Source organism: Rhinolophus hipposideros (genome assembly GCF_964194185.1).
Source record: "Rhinolophus hipposideros genome assembly, chromosome: 21".
Classification (NCBI taxonomy): Eukaryota; Metazoa; Chordata; class Mammalia; order Chiroptera; family Rhinolophidae; genus Rhinolophus; species Rhinolophus hipposideros.
This window is the reverse complement of record NC_138067.1, coordinates 45076729-45102869: the sequence shown is the minus strand read 5'-3', so window position 1 is coordinate 45102869 and position 26141 is coordinate 45076729. Positions and strand designations below refer to the sequence as shown.

Here is a 26141-nt window from a genome sequence, read left to right as displayed (position 1 = left end):
AATGCATGTCACCCCCCCCCCTTAACTGTCCCTCAAGGATGAATTTGTGGAGAGGTGTAGATTCCTGGGTCAGGGTTCTCCACAGGAGAGGAGATTCATGACTGGGAAGTTCAGGAACAAAGGTGGGGTGTGGTCAGAGATGGGGGGTTCTGTCCAGCTCTTAACACCCCCCTTACCTTCTCAGGCCCCTCCCGCCCTGCCCCTCACCCGGAGCTGCCATGTGGCCCCTGGCCGCAGTGATCGCCTTCCAGACTATGGCCTTGTCAGGCGGTAAGAATGCGAGGGGGTGGAGGTGGGGTGGCCACCCCAGACAATGGTAGGAGGGGTTAGGCCATGGGGAGGGGGAGGGGAACCCGTGAGCTCTGCCCCTGCCCACTGGGAGGTGCTGGGTCCCACAGGGACAAGCCTGAGAGCTTCCTGCTTATCCCTAAGTGACCTGGTTTCTTGGCTGGGTTCAGCTCACTGTCCCCACCGACCCCATCTCAGCACTGATAGACTCTTCCCCACCAGGCCCCTTCTCTGATTGTCCTACTCAGCCCTGGAAAGCCCACCCCCAGCCCTTCAAATACCCCCACAGCAGCCCCTCCCACATTCGAGGCCTCCTGGCCTTCCTGAGAATTACAGGAGTCAGGCAGACAAGAGGTCAAATCCTGACAGTGCCACTGCGAGCAAGTAAATTAGCTTCTTTGCATCTAGGTTGTTCCATCTATAAAATGGGAACATATAAGTCATTTCCACAAAAGGTTGTTGTGAATATTAAAATGAGGTAACGCCTCTCATGTGCTGAGTGCGAGGCAGTTAAAAGGGATAGGAAGTTATTCCCTACTATTTATTTATTAGTAGTATTCTCAGCCCCTTCCAGAACCTTCTAGTTCTTCCTTTATTCCTTGGCGTGACCCCAAACCTATCCGAGTCCCCCCAGAGTCGGTCCTCTCCTCACATTTAAGCCCCCTTCCCTGCCTTTGCAGGCAAGTTCTCTGCAAACCCTATTCATGCATCATTCACCCAACAACAGCTTTGCATGCCAGGCAGTATGCTGGGTGCTGTGCAAGCAGAGACACATTTCTGTTGTCAGCACCCACAGCTTAGCGGCCACAGCTGCAGACATTCAAACAACTACCAAATAATTAGTTAATAATTAGTTACAACTGTGATAAGAGGTGAGGTGGCAGCTTCAAGGGGCCAAGCCAGGAGCCTGGAAATGTAGTAACGGCTCCCTGCCTGGAAGTCCCCTCCAAAAGACCTGACCCTTGAGCTGAGAGATCTGAAGGAGGGAGGGGTCCGCAGGCACCTGGCACCCAGCACCACGCTGGGCCTGGAGGTAGGGTGGCTTCTCTCCTTTGGCGACACTCCCAGGACTCCTGCCAGTGTCTCCAGCCTCTCCTGTGTGTCACGCCCTGCGAGGAGCTCCGCAGGCATTGGCTTGTGGAATCCTCCACAGCCTTAAGAGGTACAGGCACTATAATTACTCTAGTTTCACAGGTGAAAAACCCAAGACTGAGACAGGAGAGTCCTGCCCCAAACACAGTGGTGGTGTCTGAGTCAGGATTCTAATCCACGCTGCCTGCCCGGCCCCGACACCCAGGACTTCACAGCTTGGCAAACCATCTTCATTATTTTAGACTTAATGGTCTGCTTAGAGCCCATGTTTTTTAATTGAATAGTATTAAAAGTAAAGTTTATATCACTGTCCTAAGTGGAAAACTGCATTCTTTGCTATAAATAAAAGAGAAAAATAAGTAAACCCTGTCCAGTGAAACAAAGGCAATATGTTTATTGGGTTGGATTCTGAAATTGCCAATAGTTAAGCCCCTTTTTTGACCTCCTCCAAAACAGCGATTACAGATGGTTCAACTTAATAAATTTCAGGTTGCAGGCCAAGAGGTTCTGCTCCCTTTTAGGTTTTAAAAAGTGAGCTCAGAGAGGATTAGGGAAGCGTTAAAACCATATCTGCACCATCATGAGAGTTTCTCTTTGATAAAATCAGGATTGAAAGAGAACTGGACGGTGACAGAGATTCTGAAGGTGCAATTCAGTGTTACTTACATCTCGTCCCTGCACCACCTGAAATGACCTTGTGCCCACAATGACTCCTGCCCCCAACTCTGAGAACCGCTGGGCTGATCCCACCGTTTATGTAGGTGGGAAAATGATCTGCTGGCCACAGAGCTGGGGCCCTCCTATTGCAGTTAATAATTAATAATGACAGTCCCCACTTACTGAGTGCTCTTAGTGTCTCAGATGTAGGATTTTACTGAATCTTACAACTGCCCCATGAGAGACGAAACTGTTACTTTCTTTACTTTATAGCTGAGAAAACTGAGGCTGGCAATTTTTGGTGGGATCACCCAGCCGGAAAGTGACACATTCAGGATTCAACTTTCTCTGTCCCACTGCCAGCTGCTGTGCCTCCAATGCCAGGCACAGAGCCTAGCACACACAACATTCATTGATTGAGCACCTACTGTGTGCCAGACACTGGTTGGTCCTGGGGATGGGATGCAGGACTGAATAAAGCAGTTAAGCTACCTGTTGTCAATGGAGCTCACAGTCCAGATGAGGAGATTTTAACACATAAACGTAAATAAATATAAAGAGAAATGAATAGTGATGGTAGCTCTGAGAACCAATTGGCGGGGTGTCATAGGGAATGACTGAGGGGCTGTGAGGGCAATATTAGACCAGGGATCGGGGTGGCCTCTCTGAGGAGGTGACATCTGAGCGGAACTCTCAGAGTCAAGAGGGACCCAGACATGTAACCTTTAGATTCTGAGTGCCAGTCGGTGGAATATTTTTTCTATCTATCTATCTATCTATCTATCTATCTATCTATCTTATATCTATCTATCTGTCTGTCTGTCTGTCTATCTATCTATAATATCTCTAGCTCCATCCCATGTCTGCACTGTCCAATATGGTGGCCACTGGCCACTTAGACTATTGAGCATTTCAAATGTGACTGGTGTGACTAAAGAACTGAATTTTTAATTTCATTTTAATTAAGTTTAAATAGCCACATGTGGCTACCGGCTGCCATATAAAACACTGCAGGTCTCGAGGAAGAGGAAGCAGCAAGTGCAAAGGGTCTGGTTTTTCAAGAACACGTTCATGAGTCTGGAAGAGAATGAGTGAAGAGGAGAGAGGTGGGAGATGAGGTTGAAGGGGTTAGCAAAGGTCAGGTGATAGAAATCCTGTGAACTGAATTTGGAAGTGGTTAGCCTATGGATGGTATTAAAAGCCACGGAGCACCCAGTAAATACGTGTTGAAAGGATGAATGGATGCCTAAGTAGGAGTGTAGGTCCTTCTCACTTCTACTTCCTGAAATCGGTCCCCATGGTGGAATGCGAGAGAAAATGCAGCTGGGGAGAAAGTCAGATCTCTGCTTATCAGAAGCATCCTCATTCTGTGAATTCTTTTTTCAATCCCCAGTTGAGGGTACGACACGTCTAAGGAAAAGGATGTGGTCATCTCCACTACATAGAAAATGGCAATTCCCAGGGGCCAAGAAATGAATAATCAGTTCCCGACCACCTAGAGCAAATTCTGACCCTTTCCCCGAGCTCAGGAACCACACCGCAAAGCCTCCTCCTCTCCCTGGACCCCACTTCTCTAACATTTTTTCTTCTTCACCAGGCATCTCTCAGTATCCCAAGATTCTCGTCAGCAATGGGACCAATGGGTTTCTCCCAGGTGGCTACACCTGCCTCCCCCACTCTCAGCCCTGGCAGGTAGCCCTGCTAGTGCAGGGGCGGCTGCTCTGTGGGGGAGTCCTGGTTGACCCCAGATGGGTCCTCACTGCAGCACACTGTCTGAAGGAGTATGTAGGGGCCAGGGGATCATGGGGTAGGGACGAGAATGGGATTCGGGTGGTAGGTGTGGAGTTGGATTTAAAGATGAGGTTGGAGTGAGAGGGTTGGGATGGAAATGGGTGAGAATGAGGTTTGGGGTGGACATAGGAGATTCGGGATGGGAATGGGTTAAAGGAGAAGGTCTGGAGGGGACTGGAGTTAAAGATGTGGCAGAAGATGTGTTTGGAGATGAGGAAGGTGGGTTGGAGAAGAGACTAGGGCGGAAATGGGCTCATCCTCTCCTCTAACCACTCCCTTCCTGCACCCACAGTGGATACAGAGTTTACCTAGGCAAGCACTCCCTGAGGAATGTGGAGGCTGGCGAGCAGGTGAGGGAGGTACTCCGCTCTATCCCCCACCCTCTGTACCAGAGCAGCCCCACTCACCTGAATCATGACCACGACATCATGCTGCTGGAGCTGCAGTCCCCAGTCCAGTTCACGAGACGTATCCGCGCCCTGCCCCTCTCCCATGATGACTGCCTCCCCGCTGGTACCTGCTGTCGGGTGTCTGGCTGGGGCACCACCACCAGCCCCCAGGGTATGCACCCACACAGGTGACCTGAGGCCTCAGTGTCTGGGGAAACTGGGCAGAGATGGGACAGTAGGTTGGAGAACTCCTGTATATGTAAAAATAAATATATATAGTTATATATTATATGATATTTTGCATATCATTTATAAAGTTATGTGTATCCTTTATGTAAATATAAATTTATAAATATATAGATGTTATATGTATTCTTTATATAAATTTATAGTTATATATTATATATGTTCTAGATTATATATATCCTTTGTATATATTTATAAATATATAGAAATATAGTATATACTAATATGTGCAAATTTATGAAAATATACATCTCTATATATCTGTATGTAAATATGCAAATTATAAAAATTAGATTCATTTTCTAAATTGTATATTTATAGTGTATATTTAAATAATTACATAAATATACAATTTAGAAAATGAATCTAATTTTATAATACATTTATGTAATTATATTATAATTATATTATATTTATTATTATAAGTATAATATTTTTATAATTTTGCAATATTTTTATAATATTTAGAATAATATTTATAATTTTATAATAATTTAGAAAATAAATGATATATTGATAGGTTTAGCAATATTAAGTATATTGATATATTTAGTAAATATAATAAAACATATCCTTTGTGAATAAATTACATATATGTGACTATAAACCTGACCTCTAGCAAGAGTCCTTTGCATCAGCTTGGCAGCCCCTAGCTCCCACAATCTCATTTCCATATCGTTCTGCCCAACATGCCCCATCTCTCTTTCCACCACTTTCCTACTCTCCCGCATCTCTTTGCATCTCTCCTTGCGTTTTCCCCATCTCCGATTTTGTCTCACCATCTCTGTCTTCCTATTTCTCCAAACTCCCTTTCTTTTCCCATCACTCTCCTCTCCTCATCTACGGCCCCATCTGTATCCCTTCCTTGCCAGTTCCCTGCCCCATCCCTCTCCATTTTTTCTCTCCACTCATGTTCACTTCCACTTCTCATTCCTTATCTCTCCACATTTCTGTCTCTTCCATCACTTTCCCCAGATCCATAGCCAATCTCTTCCTGCATCTTCTTCTTCCCATCTCTATTTTCTACCAACTCTCCTACTTAACTGCCACCCCATAGCTTGTCTAAGACAGGTATCCTTAGACCTTCCTCTCTCTCCTCCCCAGTGAGTTATCCACAAACCTTACAGTGTGCCAACATCCAGCTACGCTCAGATGAGGAGTGTCGTCAAGACTACCCAGGGAAAATCACACCCAACATGCTGTGTGCCGGCACAAAAGAGGGAGGCAAGGACTCCTGTGAGGTGAGGGCTTGGGGTTGGAGGCTGCCAGGGCCAGGAGGGGAAGCCAGAGTGGAGACAGACAGATTCTGGCAGGAAAGGATTTGCTTCTTGCCTTGGGGGAATCAGTCTTTGTAAGGTGAGATATCCCGTAGCACAGAGGGTCAAGAAAAAAGGGAGTACCCATGGATGGCAAATATAAGTCATCTTAATTTGGTCCAGCTTTGACTGACAGTGATTGCTCCGATCCTTGTGTTGACATGCGTCAAGGATAGGATCCTCTTGGTTACAAGTGACAGAAAACCCAGCTCAGACTGCCTCAAGCAAAACACTGACTTTTGTAACTGAAAAGCCCAGGGGCCTGCTTTAGGCATGGATGGATCCAGGTGCACAGAGAATATGTTTAGGACTCTGTCTCCCTTTCACTCTCAACTCTTCTCTGTTTTGGCTTCGTTTTCAATTAAGCTTCTCCCGTGCAATAGCAAGATGGTCCCAGCAGCTTTGGGCTTGTATCCCACCCTCTCAGCATCCCTGTTGCAAAGACAGCACATCTCTTTTCCAAGAGTTTCCGTAATCATCCTGAGCATGATTTTTACTAGGCTGACTTAAGTCACGTGTCTTGGAACCATCAGGCTGGCCAGAGCTGTGGGATTCTCTGAAGGACCAAGTCTGAGTCACATGACTCACTGTGAGGGTTGAAAGGGGCAGGGACAAACTGCACGAATTGAGAGTAGGGGAGGGATCATTCCCCAAATGAAAAAAATCAGGAGGCTATTACCAAAATAAGGGATAATGGATACTACGTGGGCAAAAAAACAACCTGTGTCTAATAGAGAAGATCTCTTAGATTGAGTTTTGGTTCAGTGGGAAAGTGTATGATAATGGATTAATGATGTGTGCCTTATCAATTAGTAATGCTTGCCCTAGGCCCAGGAGGTGAAGTGGAAATACATATGTGTACATACTCTACCCACATGTGGATGGGTTAAGGTGGCATGAAGGAACCACAAAGCAGTAGTAGGTTTGGGGGACAGGGAACAAGGTGGGATTTGGTGTAGGGAACTAAGAATGGGTGTGTGAGGTAAGCTGTCACCACTTGAATAAGACTGAGGAACAGAAAAGCAGAGGGGGACACAAAAGTCTCTCTCTCCCTCCTGTCTGTCTCGGTGTCTACGCCCTCCTTTTCTCTGTCTCTCACTCTCTGTCCCTCTGTGTTGGTCTTATCTGTTTCTCGCTGTGTTGCTGTCTCACCAGCTCTTCTGTCTCTCTGTATCTCTGCCCCATGTGGGTCATAGAATGTTGTCATGGCAGAAGGTTGTGAGCACAAGAGAATATTTTCAGAATGAAATGTCATGGGAGTCTAGAACTCCACTCAACTCTGGACTCCACTCTCTCCCCACAAGTCCCCATCTCTGCCTTTGTTTAGCCCCAGCAAAGACCCCACCTCTCTCTCTCCCCCACTCAGGGTGACTCCGGGGGCCCCCTGATCTGCAAAGGAACGCTGTATGGCATCGTATCCTGGGGCGACTTCCCATGCGGGCAGCCCAACCGGCCTGGTGTCTACACCCGAGTCTCTCAATATGTTTCATGGATTCAAGAAACAATCCAAAAACAGAAAACCCAGGAGCAGAAATGGATGAAGCGCCCACAATAAAAGTTGGGTTGACTTTCCCACCTTCTTCCTTCCAATGTGCCCACCTTACTCAGTTTGCCCAGCGCTTCTCTGCCCCTCGCAGACGTTCCACTTGAACCAGTGATCCATGTCCTCAAAATGTGTCATCCCAGCTGATATTCAGTGTTTCAAAAGCACTCAGTCACTGCCAGCATCCCTGAAACTTCCTAGTCCCACGAACGTCCCAACTCTGAACATAAACCCAAATCCACCATGTAAATGTTTTATCTGTGGGACACTCAAACACCTCTAGCCCATTCCTGTGAATGGACCCTCCCTGACAACATCCTATTCTGCTTCAGATGTTTATTCATTGCCAACTTTCTTGATCCTTCTATGTTTTGTACTCAAGATTCTAAACTCCCATGACATTTCATTCTGAAAATATTCTCTTGTGCCCACAATCTTCTGCCATGACAACATTCTATGCCCCTCTAAATGACTGACTCATCACAGCTAATATTGGATCCTCATAATGGTTCATGCTCACGCAGTTCCGGGCCTCCCAAATGTCCTATCCTTACCTACAGCCTACATTCTGTCAATATCCGGCCTCTGCCGATACTCCCAGGCTTTGAATCCCCATGCCCACTAAAGATCAACAGCACTCCAGAGTCTAGAGTGATGGGGTTCAGTGTCCCAAAGGGGGTCTCCACACCTGGACCCTATTTTCCACCAATATCCTGTCCTATCTCCTCCAGGAATACCCATGTTCAGTCCCCCTTGCTGTTTGCTGTTGTTACATTTTTGCCCACGGCCCCAGAATGCAGTGGTCAAACCCTCAAGCCCTGATTTAAACAAGTCATAAGTCACCACCTCTTTTCTCATCTGAAAAACAGGGTTCATAATTTTCCCTCAACTCTGTCAGGATAAATGTCAAGTGCTTGCCACTATTATTTCAATGGTTCCTTATAAAATACTACCTTAGGATGTCAATAACAACCTTTTTGCTGTGTCCAAAAGGTGTTGCATTCATTTATTTTTCTTGGCAAACATTTATTCAGTGCTGAAATGTGCAGGCACTCTCCTGGGTGTTGGTTAACACAATTTTGTTTATTCAACAAATATTGGTACCAATCATGAGCCAGGCACTGCTGTAGATACAGATGATAAACAGTGAATTAAACAGACAAAAACTTGTGCCTTTGTCGAGCTTACTTTATTTTGCAGGGAGACACAATAAAAAAGATGAATAAAGAAATAGACTGTTGGGTGGCAGAAAAAACAGCAGGGTGGAAGGACAAGGAATGTTGGCATCTGGGAAGTTGCTATTTTAAGTAGGATGGTGCGGAAAGAAGATAAATTGGCACACAAAACAATACACAATTCGTTATAACATATCCTAATAAAAAGATATACAACATTGCAAATATACTAAATGCCACTGAACTGTTCACCTTAAATGGTTACTTTTATGAGATGGGAATTTCACCTTAATTTTTTTTAAAGCTATGTGATAATAAATACAATAGCAAAAGACAAACAATAACAAACATAATAGCAAAGGATACACAATAAAAACAGTAGCAAAGATATGCAATAGTAAAAACAAGAGCAAAGGACACGTGATGACAAAAGGATGGCAAAAGATACACAATGGCAAAGACAATAGCTGAAGGGAATGGAGATGAAGGGGAATAAAATAAGGAAAACAACAGGGGTCTCGTACTTATCACTGATTCAACAACCCTTCTTCTGACATTGAGAACTAGCTAAACATATTAATGAACTTAAAAAAAAAAAAAAAAAACAGCACCTGCTTCAGAGGACTCTTGGGCGGATTAGTAATGTTAATATGTAAAAAGCCCTGGAAAGAACACCTGGTACTGAGTGCTTACTAAGTGGCAGCTGTCATTAGTATTGTTGCTTTTATTGATATAATTATTATGGTGCCGTGTCTCCAAGGCCCCAGTGCCAGCGCAAGCTGCCTTGGGTGACAGCTGCGGATTTGGGAGAGTGAGAAGTGAACGCCCAAATCCTTCCTGTGGAACAAAAAATAATGGCATACCTGAGCTGGAGATTCTGACTGCCCACGCCTTAAAGCGGGAAGGCGAGCCAGGTGGCCAGGCGCTGAGGCTTCTCAGCCGTCCTCCTCTCCCGGGATTTCAAAGTGATCTCTTCCTATTTTTGGCCAGGGGAATGTTAATAAAATGGGGACCTGGACAGGGAAGAATTTGGAAGCTGGTGGAGGGAGGGGATGGAGAACACGGGAAAGAGACTGAAAAGTAAAGAGGGAGGGGTGTCAAAGGGATGACAATGCTTCTTGACACTGTTCAAGCATATAAAGCCCTTTTCATTCTCCCAAGGTCAGCTCCCCATTTCACAGAAGTATCAACCTAGACTAAGGAAAATTCAAACAGTGAGTTGAACCCATCCGCTGGAGATGCATTCTTCTACTTCTCCCCCATGACCATTCCCAGGGACTTTTCCCTTCTAGTCTGAAGGATCCAGGCCAACCTAAGCCACCCCCACCCCCCAGCTGTGGACTTTGGATAAGGGGCTAGGCCAGACTTTCCAGGCTAATGCGGATAATTGGGTTCTGCACCCAATTCCAATGTGTGCGGTGGGGGTGGAGGTTCCCCCAGACCAAGCAATTCTCGGACACCAGTGGGTGTCCTACAATTGAAACTAAATTCTGAAACTGTTTACCTGGAGATAGTCAGATCCTACAGTTTACGAGCCCAGTCCCACAAGACTGCCTCCCCAGCTCCACCCCACTTCAGATGCTTCTAACCATCAGCTATAGATAGGAGGTTCCCATAACCCTCTCCTTGAATTTGATTAATTTGCTGGAGCAGCTCACAGAACTCAGAGAAACGTTTCACTCAATAGATCGCCAGTTTATTATAAAAGGATGTAACTCAGGAACAGCCAGACGGAAGAGACGTGCAGGGCACAGCATTGAGGCAAGGGGAAGGGACTTGGAGCTTCCACGCCTCTCCAGGTGCCAGTCTCCCCAGATCTGCAAGTGTTCACCAACTGCAACGCTCTCCAAAACCCATCTTTTTGAGTTTTTAATGCAGGTTTCATTGCACAGGCATGGTTGATTAAATCATTGGGCACTGACGACTGATTTCACCTCCAGCTCCTATCCCCTCCCCAGAGGTCCAGGGTAGGCCTGAAAGTTCTAACTCTCTAATCACATGGTTGGTTCCTTTGGTGACCAACCCCCTTCCTTAGGTGCTTTTCAAAAGTCACCTCGATAACATAACAAGATGCCATTATCATCACCTTCATTTAGGAAATACTAAGGGTTTTAGGAGTTCTGTACCCAAATTGGGATGAAGACCAAATATATCTTTCTTATTATAAATCACAATATCACAGGGGTCAAAGGGCTTTTAAGCCCAAGCTTCCATTCTAACAGGTTCAATGACAAGATGAGGGAAGCAGACAGGTTGTGGGAGGGTTGAGAAGGCAGGAGACCCCGGTTAGGTTTTTTGGAGGAAAGGATGATGGAGAACAATGCTATAACCATTCCCCAGAAAGAAGACAGACTCCAGAGCTCAGGAGACAGATTTCAGAGATAGGGAGCAGGTAGCGGTTAAGGAAATCTTGGGAGTAGATGGGACATCTCAGAAGAAAGGAAAATGTGTTGGTCTCCCAAGTGTCTGGACAAGGGGACTGGGGGGATGGTGGGGCCACCACACGGACAGAGAGTGGGGTCTGAGAATAGGTCGATGGGGACAGATGGTAAGTTCAGTTTGGATCCTTCAGGAGGCTGTTGGAGGCATAGGTCTGAAGCTGGGGAGAGGCCTGAGAACCAACCTGCCCCAGGTGACATGTGACAGATAAATCTCAGGTGTACATAGTGCACAAAACACGGCTTATGACTGGCCCTGGGAACACCCTTGTTTGTACAGATACCTGTGGAAGAAAAAAAGGCCTATTCATGAAGGAGAACAGGAAGAAGAGTCAACAAAGTAGGAGGAAAACCAGAAATGCATGGCGTCCGGAAGCTGGGAGAGGAGCGGCTGGCGTGTGGAATGCTGCGGAAAGGTTGAGCAAGAAAAGGACAGATGGGTGACCACTGGGTTGCTCAACATGGAAGTCTCTGGAACCCCCAAAAGAGCATGTCTGCAGGGTGCAAGCAGTGAGTAGATCTCCATGGAGAAGTTTTGCTGGGAAGAATGATAGAAAAAAGGGGCTGGGCCGGCCCGGTGTCTCAGGTGGTCGGAGCACCGTGCTCCTAATGCCGAGGTCGCCGGTTCAATTCCCACATGGGCCAGTGATCTGTGCCCTCTACAGCTAAGATTGTGAACAACAGCTCTCCCTGCAGCTGGGCTGCCGTGTGCTGCCGTGGGCTACCGTGTGCCATGAGCGCTGGTGGCCAGTGTGAGCAGCCAGCAGCCAGAGAGAGCTGCTGTGACTGGCCGACCGACAACCAGTGACCAACTGCCTCAGCCCGGGGTGAGGGGAGCGCAAGGCTCATAACACCAGCACGGGCCAGGGAGCTGTGTCCTACACAACTGGACTGAGAAACAACGGCTTGGAGTTGGGGGTAGGAGTGGGGGGAAGGTGGAAAAAAAGGGGGGAAGCAAAAAAGAAAGAATAACGGGGCTGTGGGGCTGGTTCTGATTAACTCTATGGTCTCAGCATCACCCAGCAGTGTCAGGCACACAAGGCATCTCAAAATGTTTGTTGAGTGATTGAATGAATGAGTGAGTAAATGAATAAATGAATGAGCAGAAGACTAGAATGAGAGAGAGGTGTAAAGATAGCCAGAAGAGAAAGAAGTTGCAGCAGCAAGTTATAGCTGCTATTTCTTCACATCTGAGGTAAAAAGAAGATTCTGTTATCTAAGTCAGATTTGAAAATTCCTTGCTAAGAAAATAAACTAAGGGTGATTTTGATAGTGTCTACACTTTACCTACCTGATATCTCTACCCATGTTTGTTGCCATGTTTGATGATCCCACGAGGAAGACATGTGTAGATATTTAGCTTACTCCCACCCCACTTTTCAGATGGACAAACTGAGGTTAGGACAAGAGAGTGGCTTAATGGCCCCCAGTGAGTCATGGAAGGAACTGCGGGTTCAACCCAGTCTGAATGATTTCAAAAGATATCCTCTTTCTTTGAAATCCGTAGCATTCCTACGTTCATCTATTTCAGTTTTTCATTCGTTTGTTCCTTCAATATTTGGATGATGATTAACAAATAATACAGGCTCTGGAGACAGCTTGCCTGGGTTCAAACTCTGGTTCTGCCACTTACCAGCTATGTGTGTAACTCTGGGCAAGTGACTTTATTTAGTGGTGCCTCAGTTTCCACATCTATGCCCAAGCGTTGGGGTGACTGAGTTCTCTCGAGGCAATGGGCTTTCATATTTGGCTTATGCTGATGCCCAGGAGGGAGCCGGAGGCACGGGAACTTGAGAGCTCTGGGGGTTCTCTGGGGAAAGTGACTTCAGAGCTTTCTCTGAAAACAGAAGGTGTGTGATTTCGAGCCAGGCCCTGCCTTCTGAGCCTCCAGCTACAAAAAGAAGGAATTGGTTTTAGCCGGAAGCCACAAGGTACAAATCTGTGCATCAAAGAGAACCACTAAGTAGTCAGTCCCCATTACCCACTCCCCCCAGCTCCAGCAACCACTAATCTGCATCCTGTCTCTGCATTTGCCTATGCTGGACGTTTCGTACACATGCAATCCTACGATACTTATGTTTGTGTCTGGCTTCTTTCACTCAGCATCATGTTTTCAAGGTTCACCCGCATTGCAGTGTGGGTCAGTGCTTCATTCTTTTATCCATTCACTGGGTGATGGACATCAGCTTAACGGGTATGGGATCTCTTGGGGGTGATGAGAATGCTCTGGAATTAGATTGTGGTGATAGTTGCACAACACTGAATGAATGTGGATTTTAAAATGGTTCAAGTGCGGAATTTTAAGTTATGTGAATCTTACTTCAAAAAATGGTCAAGGCAGGGGTGGCCAGATGGCTCAGTTGGTTAGAGCACTGAGTTCTAAGCAACGGGGTCGCCGGTTCAATTCGCACATGGGATGGTGGGCTGAGCCCCCAGCAACTAAAGATTGAAAACGGCAACTGGACTGGAGCTGAGCTGCGCCCTCCACAACTAGACTGAAGAACAACGACTTGGAACCGATGGGCCCGGGGGAAACACACTGTTCCCCAACATTCCCCAATAAAATTTTAAAAAGAAAAAGACAAAGGCAGAGAAAGAGGGAGAGGAGAGAGAGAGCGATCTGTGTTGGATCCATATTTGTGTGTTTTGTTTTGTTTTGTTTTGTTTTGTTTTGTTTTGTTTTGTTTTGTTTTGTTTGGAGAGGAGGGGGTTGTTGGCCAATATTTAAAGTCAGGAAATGTCCCAACATAAATCTGAATTGCCGGCATTTCTTGAAAAGTCAGAGGATTTGGCAATGCTGGGCTCACATTCTAGCTCTCCACAGAAGCTGAAGAGTACATTTTATTACAAGTGAATTTCATCTCAATAAACCAGGTGTGCCCTCCACCCCCAATCCACAGAAAGAGAGAGGTTGAGATAGGGGGTGTAGCAGCACAAATCAAAAGTAGAAGTTTTTGCGATTCTGATTTCAGAGCAAGAAAGAGATCCAAGACCCCCCAAAAAAGATAGGAATAGAGTGGGGGGACTTCTCATGCTTTTGTGCTCTCTCTCTCTTCCTCACCTCCCCTTCTTCTCAGTGGAAACCCTATGCAAGAAAACACTTGCATGGAATTAGATCAATTGACCGCACATATATAAGAAGACTTGTACTTCCTGAAGCAAGGAACACAGTTGACTATGCATTTAGGCAATTCCCTTAGTTTGTGCAGTGATCCTCCTGACTAGTTTAGTACCCATCTGGCACTATACATAGTTATTACAACATTACTGACTATATTCTCTATACTATACTTTACGGCCCTGTGTGTGGCTATTGTCTAATTACCGATTGCTACCTTTTAATCCCTTCACCTTTTTCACCCAGCTCCCCAACGCCCCTCTCCTTTGGCAACCATCGATTTGTTCCCTGTATCTGAGTCTGTTTCTGTTTTGTTTGTTCATTTATTTTCTTCTTCAGATTCCACATATAAGTAACTTCATATGGTATTTTTCTTTCTCTGTGTGACTTATTTCACTTAGCATAATATTCTTTAGGTCCGTTTAACTGCTCTTTGGAGAATCACTGTAAAATAATGTTCTTTGAATCTCTGTACAGACCTAGCTCAAATAAAAGACCGAGATTTAGAGAAAGAATAAAAAAAATAATAAAAGAATGAACAAATAATAAATGAATGAATCAGACTTCCATGGAACCCAGTTTGGAAACCCTCTCTCTCTCTTCCTGTCACCTCTTCTCTTTCTCAGGCTCTCTCTGCCCTTGGTTTCCCCGCTTCTCACTTCCACCCTCCTGCCCTCTTGCCTCTCCACCCCCCTGCACTGCACGGGGAGGGGCCCCAGGTGTCTCTGCACCCCACCCTCCCTGAGCCTCCACCACTGGAGTTGGGATTAGAACCCAGCTTCCAGGTCATCTGACTCATCAGCCAGGGGGCTGCTGGCTGGTTTGGAGAAGTGGAGCCGGGTCTTCCCCCCACACCATCCTGGGCCCCTTCCCCACTCCGCTTCCATTTAGCTGAGCTTAATTAAGGGTCATTAGCCGAGAAGAGTTTGTTTGAGATTAGAGGGTGCCCCACCCTGTGTCTTCCTTGTCCCCTTCCCTCAACCAGGAAATTGAATGGGCTGGGACAAAGAGAGTTAAAAGCTGTGTCAGCTGCTGGTCTGGGACAGACAGACAGAAGGAAGAGGACAGGTAGTGCAGCATGACAGGTGGCTGAGAAGCCAGCCAGGTGAACAGTGGAAGCGGTGACTGGCAGTGGCCGGCAGATGACAAGGCAGGCAGGTAGGTGGGCAGACAGATAACAGACAGACAGGCTGAAAGTGCAGCAGCCACATGGAGGAGACAGCAGGCAGAGACACAAGGTGAGGAGGGGGCAGACAGTCACTGGTGAGGGGGTGACAGCAGAGAGAGGGAAGGGCGGGCTGTCCCCTTCTTGTGGAGCTGATGATGGGAAGGACGGGAAGGGAGGGGCAGGTTGACAAGGACAGAGCCGTCTCTGAGAGTCCCCCACATTTCCCCCAGAACCTGGAGGTGGCCTGCCACGGGGTCCAGCACCCTTTTGCTCCTGTGTGTTATTGGTGAGTTCCCCAGAAGGAAAGAGAATCCCTGCCTCCTCCCTGTGGGGACCCCATCTCCCTATCTCAGCTCTGGCCCCCAGCATGGCATTGAGGAGGGGCTCGGGGCTGGCTCTGCGCCTCCACTCACCTCCAGCTCCCCAGCTCCTGCACATCTCTCCCCCTGTATCTTATCTTTTGATTCATCTCCCCTCTGTCTCTCCTTGCCATATTCTCTCTCTCTCTCTCTCAATCTCTGCCTCTCTATTTCCCCTCTATCTTTAGTCACCTCTCTCTGTTTCCCTCTTTCTATTCCTCTCTGAATATCTTGGGTCTTTTACGAGGTCTTTTTCTATACCTCACTAGGTCTGTCTCCCTGTGTCTGTCTCAGGGTCTCTGTCTTTCTCTTGCCTTTTTCTCTCTGTGTGTCTCCATCCATGTATCTCTCTTCCTATCTCTGATCCACAATCTCTAGGTCTCTGACCCCATCTCTCTGGCCCATACTCCTGTCCTCAGGGCTCAGCCATGCATCCAAAGAGAAGATTTATAATGGCACGGAATGTGTTCCTCACTCACAGCCTTGGCAGGTGGGGCTGTTCGAGGGTGCCAACTTGCGCTGTGGGGGGGTCCTCATTGATCGGAGATGGGTCCTCACAGCAGCTCACTGCAGCGGCAGGTAAGCCTCCTGTCTGGGTCCCTTCCAGTAGTGGGCAAAGGAAGGTGACAGGGAGGAGAGCACTCGAGGTCGGGGCTCATGGGAAGGGATGTCAAGGAGTGAGGAGACGGTGCTGCCACAAAAACAGTCTGAGGTTAGACAAGGAGTAGGACTTCATCAACACTGGGCCTAGGGTGTGGCTGGGTGGGGTGCAGTGGGATGAAGGGCAGGGGAGGTCCTGGAACCTGCCCAGCGACCCCCTCCCATTCCCTCCTGCACCACTTCCTTCCTATGTGGTATCTGACACCAGCCCCAGCCATTGCCTGACCCAGGCTGGGCCCTGGGCCCATGTCTGACAGACTCTTTGCACCACCTCAGTGGTTCCATCTGTACAAGAGAGGATTGGGCTTTCTAGGTCTGACACTATGGGTTTTTTTGGGAAAGAGAAGTTTCAGACACAAAGAGATGAAGAGATTCAAGACAAGGAGAGACAGACACAAGCAGGACAGAAAGCGTTCATTTAGTCGACAGTGTTGACAGCCCAGGCAGTGTTCTAGGTGGTGGGGACAGAGCAGTGAATAAGACTGACGGATGTCCCCGCGCTGTGGGCTTCACCAGCTAAAAATGACAGATGCAGTGGAGAACAATGGAGAGACAGACCAGAGGCTGAAAGAGACTGAGAGAGAGAGAGAGCGAGAGAGAGAGAGAGAGAGAGCGAGAGAGAGAGAGAGAGAACGAGAGAGAGAGAGAGAGAGAGAGAGCGAGAGAGAGAGAGAGAGAGAGAGAGAGAGCAAGAGAGAGAGAGAGAGAGAGAGAGAGAGAGAGAGAATGCATGAGGGAGCGAGAGGCCAGACATGAGCTGCAGAGAGAGGCAGGAGGGCCTGGAGCCTGGGGACAGCCCACCCAGCGTGCGCTGAGCTGCTGCACCCCACACCCCCAGCAGGTACTGGGTGCGCCTGGGGGAGCACAGCCTCAGCAAGCTGGACTGGACGGAGCAGATCCGGCGCAGCGGCTTCTCCATGACCCACCCCAACTACCAGGGAGCCCTGAAGAGCCATGACCACGACCTGAGACTTCTGCGACTGGGCACCCCAGTCCTCTTGACCCGCAGTGTCCAGCCCCTGGCCCTGCCCACAACCTGCGCAGCGGGTGGCACTGAGTGTCACATCTCAGGCTGGGGCACCACCAACCGACCGTGGAGTAAGGAGGCCCCAGGATCAGGGGTCAGGATGGGCAAAAATCTGGGGTATAGCGTGAGAGGTCAGGAGTCATTCCATCTCAGAGGAAGGGTGGATAAAGGACCAAACATCAGAATTGTAATTTGCGGTCAGAGATCATGGTGGATTAGGTCTTGAGCGTCAGAGTGGTTAGCGGTTGAGAATGGAGTCAGAAGTCATAGTCAGAGAGGTGGTTAGAGGTCAGAGTGCTGTCAGGGATCATCAGGCTGGAGCAAAATGCACACATAAATAGGATCATGGGGTCACAGGTCATGGACTTTGGAGGTCAAGGTCATTGAAGAGTTGAGGTCATGGGATCCAGATGGTGCACAAGCTGGCCACAATCGAAGGATGGAAATTGGGGATCACTGGTCTGTGATTGGAAGTCATAGGGTTTGGGGTATGGAGCTAGAGGTTAGAGGTCATGGGGTCAGGGGTCAAATAAACCATGATCACAGGTCATTTTGGAGTTGGGAATCAATGAGTGAGAGGATGAAGAACTGAGGTTGGAGCTTAAGGTGAAAGAAAACAAGGGACATGGGGTCAGGAGACAGGAGGTCAAATTGGGATCAAAGGATGATAAGATGGAAGGTCAAAGGTCCCAATAGCTGAGATAGAAGAAAAAGGTCAGGTCTGAATTCACTGTATCTGAGGTTGGAGGGGTCTAGAATATGGCACTCAAAGTCATAGGTTAAAGGTCAAGGGGACTGGGCCCACACACTAAGGTCAAGGGTCACTACAAAATCAAGATATAAATCTTAAATTTAGAGGTTTGAGGGTTGCAGTGGAGGTCCCAGGGAGGGGGTGGGACATAGACTTAGACTGAGCTTTCTTGAGAGGAGAGAGGTGGTCCCAGAGTGGGGAGTTTTGTGGGAACTGGCAGCACGCATCTTCCACCCCTAGACCCATTCCCAGACCGGCTCCAGTGCCTGAACATCTCCATCGTCTCCAGCTCCACCTGCCGAGCTGTGTTCCCTGGGAGAATCACAGACAACATGGTGTGTGCAGGTGGCATCACTGGGGAGGATGCTTGCCAGGTGAGTGAACGCAGGGGACACATAGTCACCCAGGGCAGGAAGCAGAGGACAGCAAAGGGGAGAAATGGGGAGGGCGAGTCTGGGGAAGGGGATAGGGGAGAAAGATGAAGTCAGAAAAAAGGGAAGGCACAAAATAACGGAGGGAGACAGAATAGGAGGGAGAGACAGGGAGTGGAGGACAGAGAGAGAGAGAGAGAGAGGATGGGCAGAGAGAAGACGGAGAAGAAGAGACAAAGAGAAACTGGGGGAAGACAAAGAACCAGCCGGCATTTGGAACTCAGGCAGGTAACCTGCTGCTTCTCCAGTTCTGAGTCTTCCCCATACCATCCTCCAGTTGATGCTGGCCTGGGTGAGAGTGAGAGATTCCAGGATGGATGCAGGAAAGGGGGATGGAGGGCTCTTTCATCTTCAAATTCTGCTACCTTAACCTCTTGCTTGAGCCCTCCAGAGAGGAGGCTGCCAGGGCCTCCTGGCCAGGGCTCCAGCCATCATCCTTCAGAGAACTCTTATGGAGACGCATCCCCCTTTGCTGGGATTGGTTATTGATGTCCGTGTTCTCCTCCCTCATTGATCAGGGCCCCAGCCATTGTCCTTGAGAAAAGGAGTCCTGTCTACCCTTTATGGAGTCCCGCCCTCCTTCTCTGGGATTGGTTCCTAGGAACACTGTGTTCTTCTCTATTGGTCAGCCATTGCTGTTGACCTTGGGGAATCTGGCTGTGTTCTTTGATGACTAGGCTTGGCGCCACTGTCATCAAAGCCTAGGATGGGTTGGGGAGAGGAAAGCTGGAACAGGAATTCTGCCATATTCAGGCTGTGCTCCTTCCCCTTCTTCCTTCCAGGGTGACTCTGGGGGCCCCCTGGTGTGCGGAGGAGTTCTTCAGGGTCTGGTGTCCTGGGGGTCTGTGGGGCCTTGTGGGCAAAAAGGCATCCCAGGAGTCTACACCTATATTTGCAAATATGTGGACTGGATCCGGAGGGTCATGAAGAACAACTGACCTGCTCCTCCCACCTCAGTTTGGGGGCTACTCCGACCCTCAGGACTCCGATCGCTCCTCCATCATCATCCCCAGCTCTCACCCTTCTTGGTCTGGGGATCTTCTTCCCAGAACTCCAACTCCAGCCAGCCTTTGTAAGACCCATGGTTCGGGGAGGAGGGAGTGATTATTTGAAATAAATATATTATAACTTGAGGAGGGGAGATGTCTGTCTATTTGGTATCCCCGAGCTGGTTGAGAATGGAGGGAGGGCTTATCACTTCCCCTAGCTACAGGTGTAGAAATAGAGAGCAGAGAGGGTGAGGTTTTCCCTCGGGTCACACAGGAATGGAGTAGAAAAAGGTACTCATAACAGTAAAAATAAGGGCCATTTTTCTCCACCTGATACAATAGGAACTGTACCCAGAGCTTATAAGCTTTTCAAGGGCCCCCAAGGACTCAAAAGGGGAAAAATTATTGGTTTCAAAATACCAAAGGAAAACCATGAAATAGGAATTCACTACCATTTAATTAAATGTCTATAAAACGTAACATTCCTTCAACTAGCCACTGACAACTTGGCTCTGCTGGAGTTGAGCATACGTTACATTTCATGTGGGATGTGGATTCATTTTCATGCCTGCAATGATGGAGGGTGGAGTGCAGCCTTGGAAAGCAAGAGGACCCAACCTGTTTTAAAATAGCCCTGCCCACCCCCTTGGGTTCTCACTTCACCACCTCTCCAGGAGATAGAAAAAGAACTCCCCATGAACGGCAGGGGAATGTGAGATGGAAGAGGGTGCGGAGGTGATCGTGACAGCCCTGGAAGCATTTGTTGAGCACCTACTGTCCTTAGCTCTCCTGAAGTCCTCATCCCAACCTCCCAAGGCAGGGCTGTCACCCCCATGTCACAGATGAAGAAACTGAGCCTCACTGGGGTGGAGTCCTTCGTCCCACGTCATCACTATTGGAGGAAGAGGCAGAGCTGGGGTTTGGGGACACGGTTGGCTGTTGTCAGAAGCCAGGCCTGCCTGGCAGTCTTGCTCCACATCTGGTTAGGGAAGAGAGGAAGGCAAGACAAGGAGGCGATCGAACCGATAACAAACAAGCCAGTTTACGTAGGGATTGTCACTCGAGTTTTGCAGAGATTTGGGAAGTCATCGGACCCAGGTCACACAGCAAGTAAGTGTCAAGGCTGGAATCAGAGGACCCTGGGATTTCTGGCAGACTGGGAGGTGGGAAGAGGGAGCGGAGGGTCAGCAGAGGAGACCTGATTCCCCTTTCTTGGGCCTTGACTCCCACAGGCCCTGACCTGCCTCCCCCACCCTTCTGTCCTGCTCCTTCGCCTAGTAGCAGCCCCACCTCTGTGACGCCCCAGTTCCCCCCCCTCCTTGGAATGGAGAAGGGAGGGGCCCAAAGGAGGCCAGGGGCCCACCTGGGCTCAGGCTGTGGGGAGGGAGTGGTAGGGACAGGAGGAGAGACAGAGAGACTGGGGGATGAGGTGGAAGAAGAGGGGTTCAGAGACAGAGGGAGAGAGAGAAAGTGAGAGATGGAGGGAGGGAGGCAGGCAGAGAGGCAAAAGGAAAGATCGAGAATGAGAAACCCAGAGTGAGACTGGGAGAGAAAAGCAGAGATCGACAATGACAGAAAAGCCCAGGGACAGAAAGAGAAAAATGACACACACGCAGAATTACAGAAAGGCAGTGAATAGATGACAAAGAGAGATTCGGAGTGACAGGGCAGGATGTAGACAGAGGGTCACAAAATTGAGGAGAAATTGAGAAAATCAGACAGAAGGGGAGCTTGAAGAGGTGACAGCGGCAGGCAGGCTGCAGCACAGAGGCCCAGGGCCGGTCTAGGGAGGGCCCCCACACACACCCCGCCCCCAGGGCGATAAGGCAGGGCTAGGAGGCCCAGTCTCCTGTCTGCCTGCCTGGTGCCATACACGCAGACCCAGCCTGCCCCAGCCTGCTGCAGCTGCCACCACCACCACCTTGGGCCCTGGGAGCCCCAACCCAAGCTTGTGAGTCTGGGAGGGAAGGGAAGAGTCCCCTCCAAGCGCCTGCACTGGAGCGTACCAGGCTGCCCTGGGTCTCAGCACCATTTCTCCCTCTGGTCTGTCCTTCTGGGCTTGGATGGGGGCTCTCTGTCTCTCTCTGCCTCTCCATCCAGCTGCCCCCAACCTCAGTGACCTCTGACCCCAGCTCTGTCACTGAGTCCAGCCCTCCACCTCCACACCCACTGGCGCAGGCAGCTGAGGGCACTGGCTCTTCCTGAGAACAACCTACCCTGCTGTCCTTCCAAGGGGCAGGGTTCATCAGGACTGGGGCCAGAATACCCACAGGCTAAACCCCCATGCAACCCAGGCCGCCCACAAAGGGCCCATATCATCCTGGGTGGTTGCTGAATGGTGCCGGTTCCCTTTATCCGCCCACCCCAAGTTGCTGGGACTTGGCCAGGTCTCAGGTGGGCAAGAAGAAAAGTATTCTCCAAAATGAACCTTGGAGGTCCCAAGGCTGACTTAAAACAGGGCCAGACCATTACCTGCCCGGGGTAAAGCCTCTCCCAGCCACTCCACATCCTCCTTGGATACCGGAAGCTTCTAGCTGAGATCACGCCCCTCCAAGGCCACCCTTCATACCAAAGATTCATTTTAAGGTTTTGGAGTTTGGGGTGCTGCGAAAACAAGGGAATTCTTCAAGCCCTGTTGTTTCTCCCCGGGGGCAGCTGGAGCAGGCAAGGAAGAGAGACGAGGGCACGAACCAGCCCTGGTCTGCCCATAAAGTGATCTGGCCCCTTGTCCTTCCTTGTTCCCAGAAGAACCTGGGGCCTGCCCTCCCCGACTCCAGGCAATGAGGATTCTACCATTAATGATGCTTGCTCTGGTGACAGGTATGGTGGGCAATGGGGAAGGGTAGGGGTTTCCCTCCTGAATCTCTCATATTCCCCCAACCCTCTATGTCTGGACATTGACAGAGCTGATATTCAAACTCTAGCCCAGCGGGCATCTGAATGGATATATGAGCCATAATGATGTCCTGGAGGCCCCTTGCTGAATCAGATGTAATCCCTTTAGGTGCTAAAATGGGGAGAGGTCAAGGAGGGCCCCAGGGAGGGGCCAGAGCAGCCAGGGTGGTATGGGGGACACTCAGAGAGCTCAGGATAGTGGCTACTGACCAGCCAGTATGAGAGGATTTCAATCATTTAACGCTAGTGCTGGCCCATCCATACAGTGCGTCCCAGTGGGTCAGCCGGCCAGGACCCAGGTACCCGCCCTCTTTCTCTCCTCCCTCCCCCCATTTCTGGGAGTCTCTCTTGCCTGAGTCCCCTCTTCTGCCCCCACTTCCTCCAGGGCATGTACGGGGAGAGACCAGGATCATCAAGGGGTACGAGTGCTCTCCTCATTCCCAGCCCTGGCAGGTGGCTCTCTTCCAGAAAACACGGCTGCTCTGTGGGGCAACCCTCGTCGCCCCCAAATGGCTCCTGACAGCAGCCCACTGCCGCAAGCCGTGGGTGCGGGGGCTGGGGCGGGGCCGGGTGGGGGCTGGAGATGGAATGATGGACGGAGAGGGGCTTGGGGGTGGGGAGAATGTGTACGGGGTGAGAAAGGTGGAGTTGGAGAGGGGCACGGGGTGAGGAGTGGCGCTAGCATTGATGATGGGGGTCCAGTTGGTACTGAAGATGGGGTGGAAGACGTTGGAACTGGGGTGGGCATGTGGTTTGGAAGGAGGCTTCGTTGGGAGATGGGGATGAGGCTGGAGGCGGTACTATGGTCTTCATTCTGTCAGGTGCACTCATGTCTCCCCTTCCCCATGCCTTTTGCCCCACCTCCTGTCTCCCCCTACCCTTCCATCTCTGACCACCATCTCTCCCACCTCAGCCGATATGTAGTTCACCTGGGGGAGCACAACCTCCAGCAACAGGATGGCTACGAGCAGACCCGAATAGCGACTGAGTCCTTCCCCCACCCAGACTTCAATGACAGCATCCCCAACAAAGACCACCGCAATGACATCATGCTGGTCAAGATGGTGGCACCAGCCTTCATCACCCGGGCCGTGCAGCCCCTCACCCTCTCATCATGCTGTGTCGCTCCTGGCACCCGCTGCCTCATTTCCGGCTGGGGCACCACATCCAGCCCGCAGTGTAAGGGCTCCACAGGGGAACACGGAGGGGGAAGGGTGGTTATGATTGTGGAAGGACGTAGGAAACCAAAAGACCCTTCAAAGGTGAGACTCATAGTGAAACAAGAGGGGGCGACCTGGGGGTATTGGGGGGATAAGGTGACAGGAAGAGTGAAAAAATAAGGGCTGGGGAGGCTGGGGACCAGTGTTTGGGCCTTGGAGTCAGACAGATGTGATGTGCAGGCCCAGACCCACAACTGCTAGTCGTCGGGACTTAGGTAAGTGGCTTCATCTCTCTCAACCTTGGTTTTCTTCTTTATAAAATGAGAATGATCACAGCCACCTACCAGAACTGGCTTAGAGATAATGTATGTATGGCAATGAAGGATTTACTCAATAGCTATTGTTCCGAGCAGAGAGAGGAGTTGGCTGTAAGCAAGAAGGACAGGGACTGGATTCAGAGCGAGGTCCTTGGGTTTGGAGAACCCAGGTGCTGGGTTCAGAACAAGCCCTGAAGTGAGGGGAAGCGAGCCGGGAGGCTCTCGTTTTCCACACCCTTCCCGCTGTTTCCACAGTGCACCTGCCCCACACCTTGCGGTGTGCCAAGATCACCATCATGGATCACAAGGAGTGTGAGGACGCCTACCCTGGCAACATCACGGACACCATGGTGTGTGCCAGTGTTCGGGAAGAGGGCAAGGACTCCTGCCAGGTCAGAGGGCAGGGCCTGGGTCTCCAACCTCGTCCTCATTCGCATCTTCATCTACATTCACAATCTCATCCCAACCCTAACCCCGTGCCCTGCACCCCCAAATCCAGTTCCATCCCTATTCTCACCCCTATTTCCCGCCCAACCTTCCCCAAATCCATTTTCAGCCCTAACCCCATCTTTGTTCCTACCCATAACTCCACCCCTGCCCTGATTCCCACCCCATTCCCAATACCATCCCCACCTCCTCCCTAATACCATGCCCAACACCTCCCCCTCGCCCATGGCCTCCCCTCCTCTCTGACTGGTTTTCTCTCTCCCCATCCCCAGGGTGACTCTGGGGGCCCTCTGGTCTGTAATGGGTCTCTTCAAGGCATTATCTCCTGGGGTCAGGATCCATGTGCTGTCACCAGAAAGCCCGGTGTCTACACAAAGGTCTGTAAATATGTGGACTGGATCCGGGACACTATGAAGAACAATTAGCCAGGACCAACTCACCGCAGCCCGGCCCCCTCATCCTTACCTGGAGATGTGGCTCCTGTCCACTCTGTGATTAATCAACCCTGAGCCACGATCCCTTTACAGACTTCCTTTGGGCCTCCTTGACCAGAGAGATGCTGGAGCTTAATAATCAACTTGGAGCTTGGAATTAGTGAGGCCTGGGTTCAAATCCTATCACATACTAACTTGTGACTCCGGGAGTGATTATTAATCGCTGTTTGGTTTACTGGTGTATTCCCAGCCCCAAAGACAATTCCTGGCACTCACCAAGATTTAATAAACATTTACTAAATAAACTAATAAGTCTTTTGAGTGCTTACTGTGTGCCAGTCCCTGGCTCAAGGGCTTTTAAATGTATCAAGCACCTTAATCTTCAGAAACTCTAGGAGGCCGGTGCTGCTATCATAGCCGTTTTGCAGATGAGGAAACTGAAGCATACAGATAAGAAGTCACTTGCTCATGGTCACCAGCCAGTAAGCAGAAGAGCAAGGAGTCTGAAGCAGGGTGAGCATCTTGCTTTGAAACTCAGTTTCCTTACCTGTCAAGTAGTGCATGGAGAAAGTACAGTTAGCACTCAGTCTGCCTGCACGGAGGGAAGACTTAACCAAAGGGAACTATCATCGTTTTGTTTCCATCCAGTGCCAGGCCTAGACAGCAGCCACTAATCACAGGTGATTATTTAAATTAAAATTACATAAAATCAGAAATGTCATTATTCAGTCGCACGCAACACATGTCAAATGCGCCACAGTCGCTGTGGCTGGTGGTTGCTGTGTCGGATAGCACATGCAGTCGTTGCAGAAGTGCCATTGGGCAGTGCTGAGCTGGACAGCCTCTGGAATTAACCAGTTTCACTGGAGAAGGTGCCTGGCAAATAGTCCAGCACTCAGGCTCTTTTCTGACATTCTGCTCCCCTTGCAGGGGAGGCAGCTGGCATGAGGAGTAAGAGCCCACAGCTGGAACTGGGGCCTTCAGGTTTTCAGGTGGTCTTGCTGTGTGACTCTTGTGAGTCACTGCCCTCTCTGAGCCTCCCATTCCTCACCTGAAGTGAGGGAGTTGGCCCAGGTGATGTTCATGCCCCCTTGCAGCCTCCTGTGATTTATGGGCCTGTGGGTCACCTGGAGACATGCGATGGCAGGGAGGATGTGAAGTGACCACACATTGGGATGACACGAGCTCCCTGCCCCCCAAACACACAAGGGCCTAGTCACTGGAACACACACCGAGCCCACTGCTCAGGCTGGGGGTTTGGGCTGAAGCACAGAGCAGCCAGCCGCTCTATGTCTCTGCCTCCTTCGCTCGTCTCCCCATTTTCCTTTTTCTGTTTCTGTGTGTCTCACTCTGTCGCTCCTACTCTTTCCTTTAATCTGTCTTATCTCTCTGCCTTCCTCTCTCCTTGGCAGCCTTTTGGTTTTTCTTCTCACACTGTCACTCCAGTCAT

The 26141-nt window shown here is 49.6% G+C and overlaps 2 protein-coding genes across 2 annotated transcripts; both read left to right on the top strand.

The window, feature by feature from the left end:
* Positions 1 to 218: 218 nt before the first annotated feature.
* Positions 219 to 24682, top strand: LOC308489921 (transmembrane protease serine 9-like; the record flags this gene model as incomplete). The annotated part of the gene is made up of 11 exons (XM_081031536.1): positions 219 to 270; positions 3635 to 3818; positions 4121 to 4389; positions 5568 to 5704; positions 7146 to 7323; positions 20426 to 20548; positions 22184 to 22258; positions 22719 to 22875; positions 23247 to 23512; positions 24066 to 24202; positions 24530 to 24682. The coding sequence occupies 11 exons, from the start codon at positions 219 to 221 to the stop codon at positions 24680 to 24682; spliced, it is 1731 nt and encodes a 576-aa protein (XP_080887662.1).
* Positions 16033 to 19387, top strand: LOC308489707 (kallikrein-12-like; the record flags this gene model as incomplete). The annotated part of the gene is made up of 3 exons (XM_081031245.1): positions 16033 to 16159; positions 18259 to 18392; positions 19232 to 19387. The coding sequence occupies 3 exons, from the start codon at positions 16033 to 16035 to the stop codon at positions 19385 to 19387; spliced, it is 417 nt and encodes a 138-aa protein (XP_080887371.1).
* Positions 24683 to 26141: the final 1459 nt, after the last annotated feature.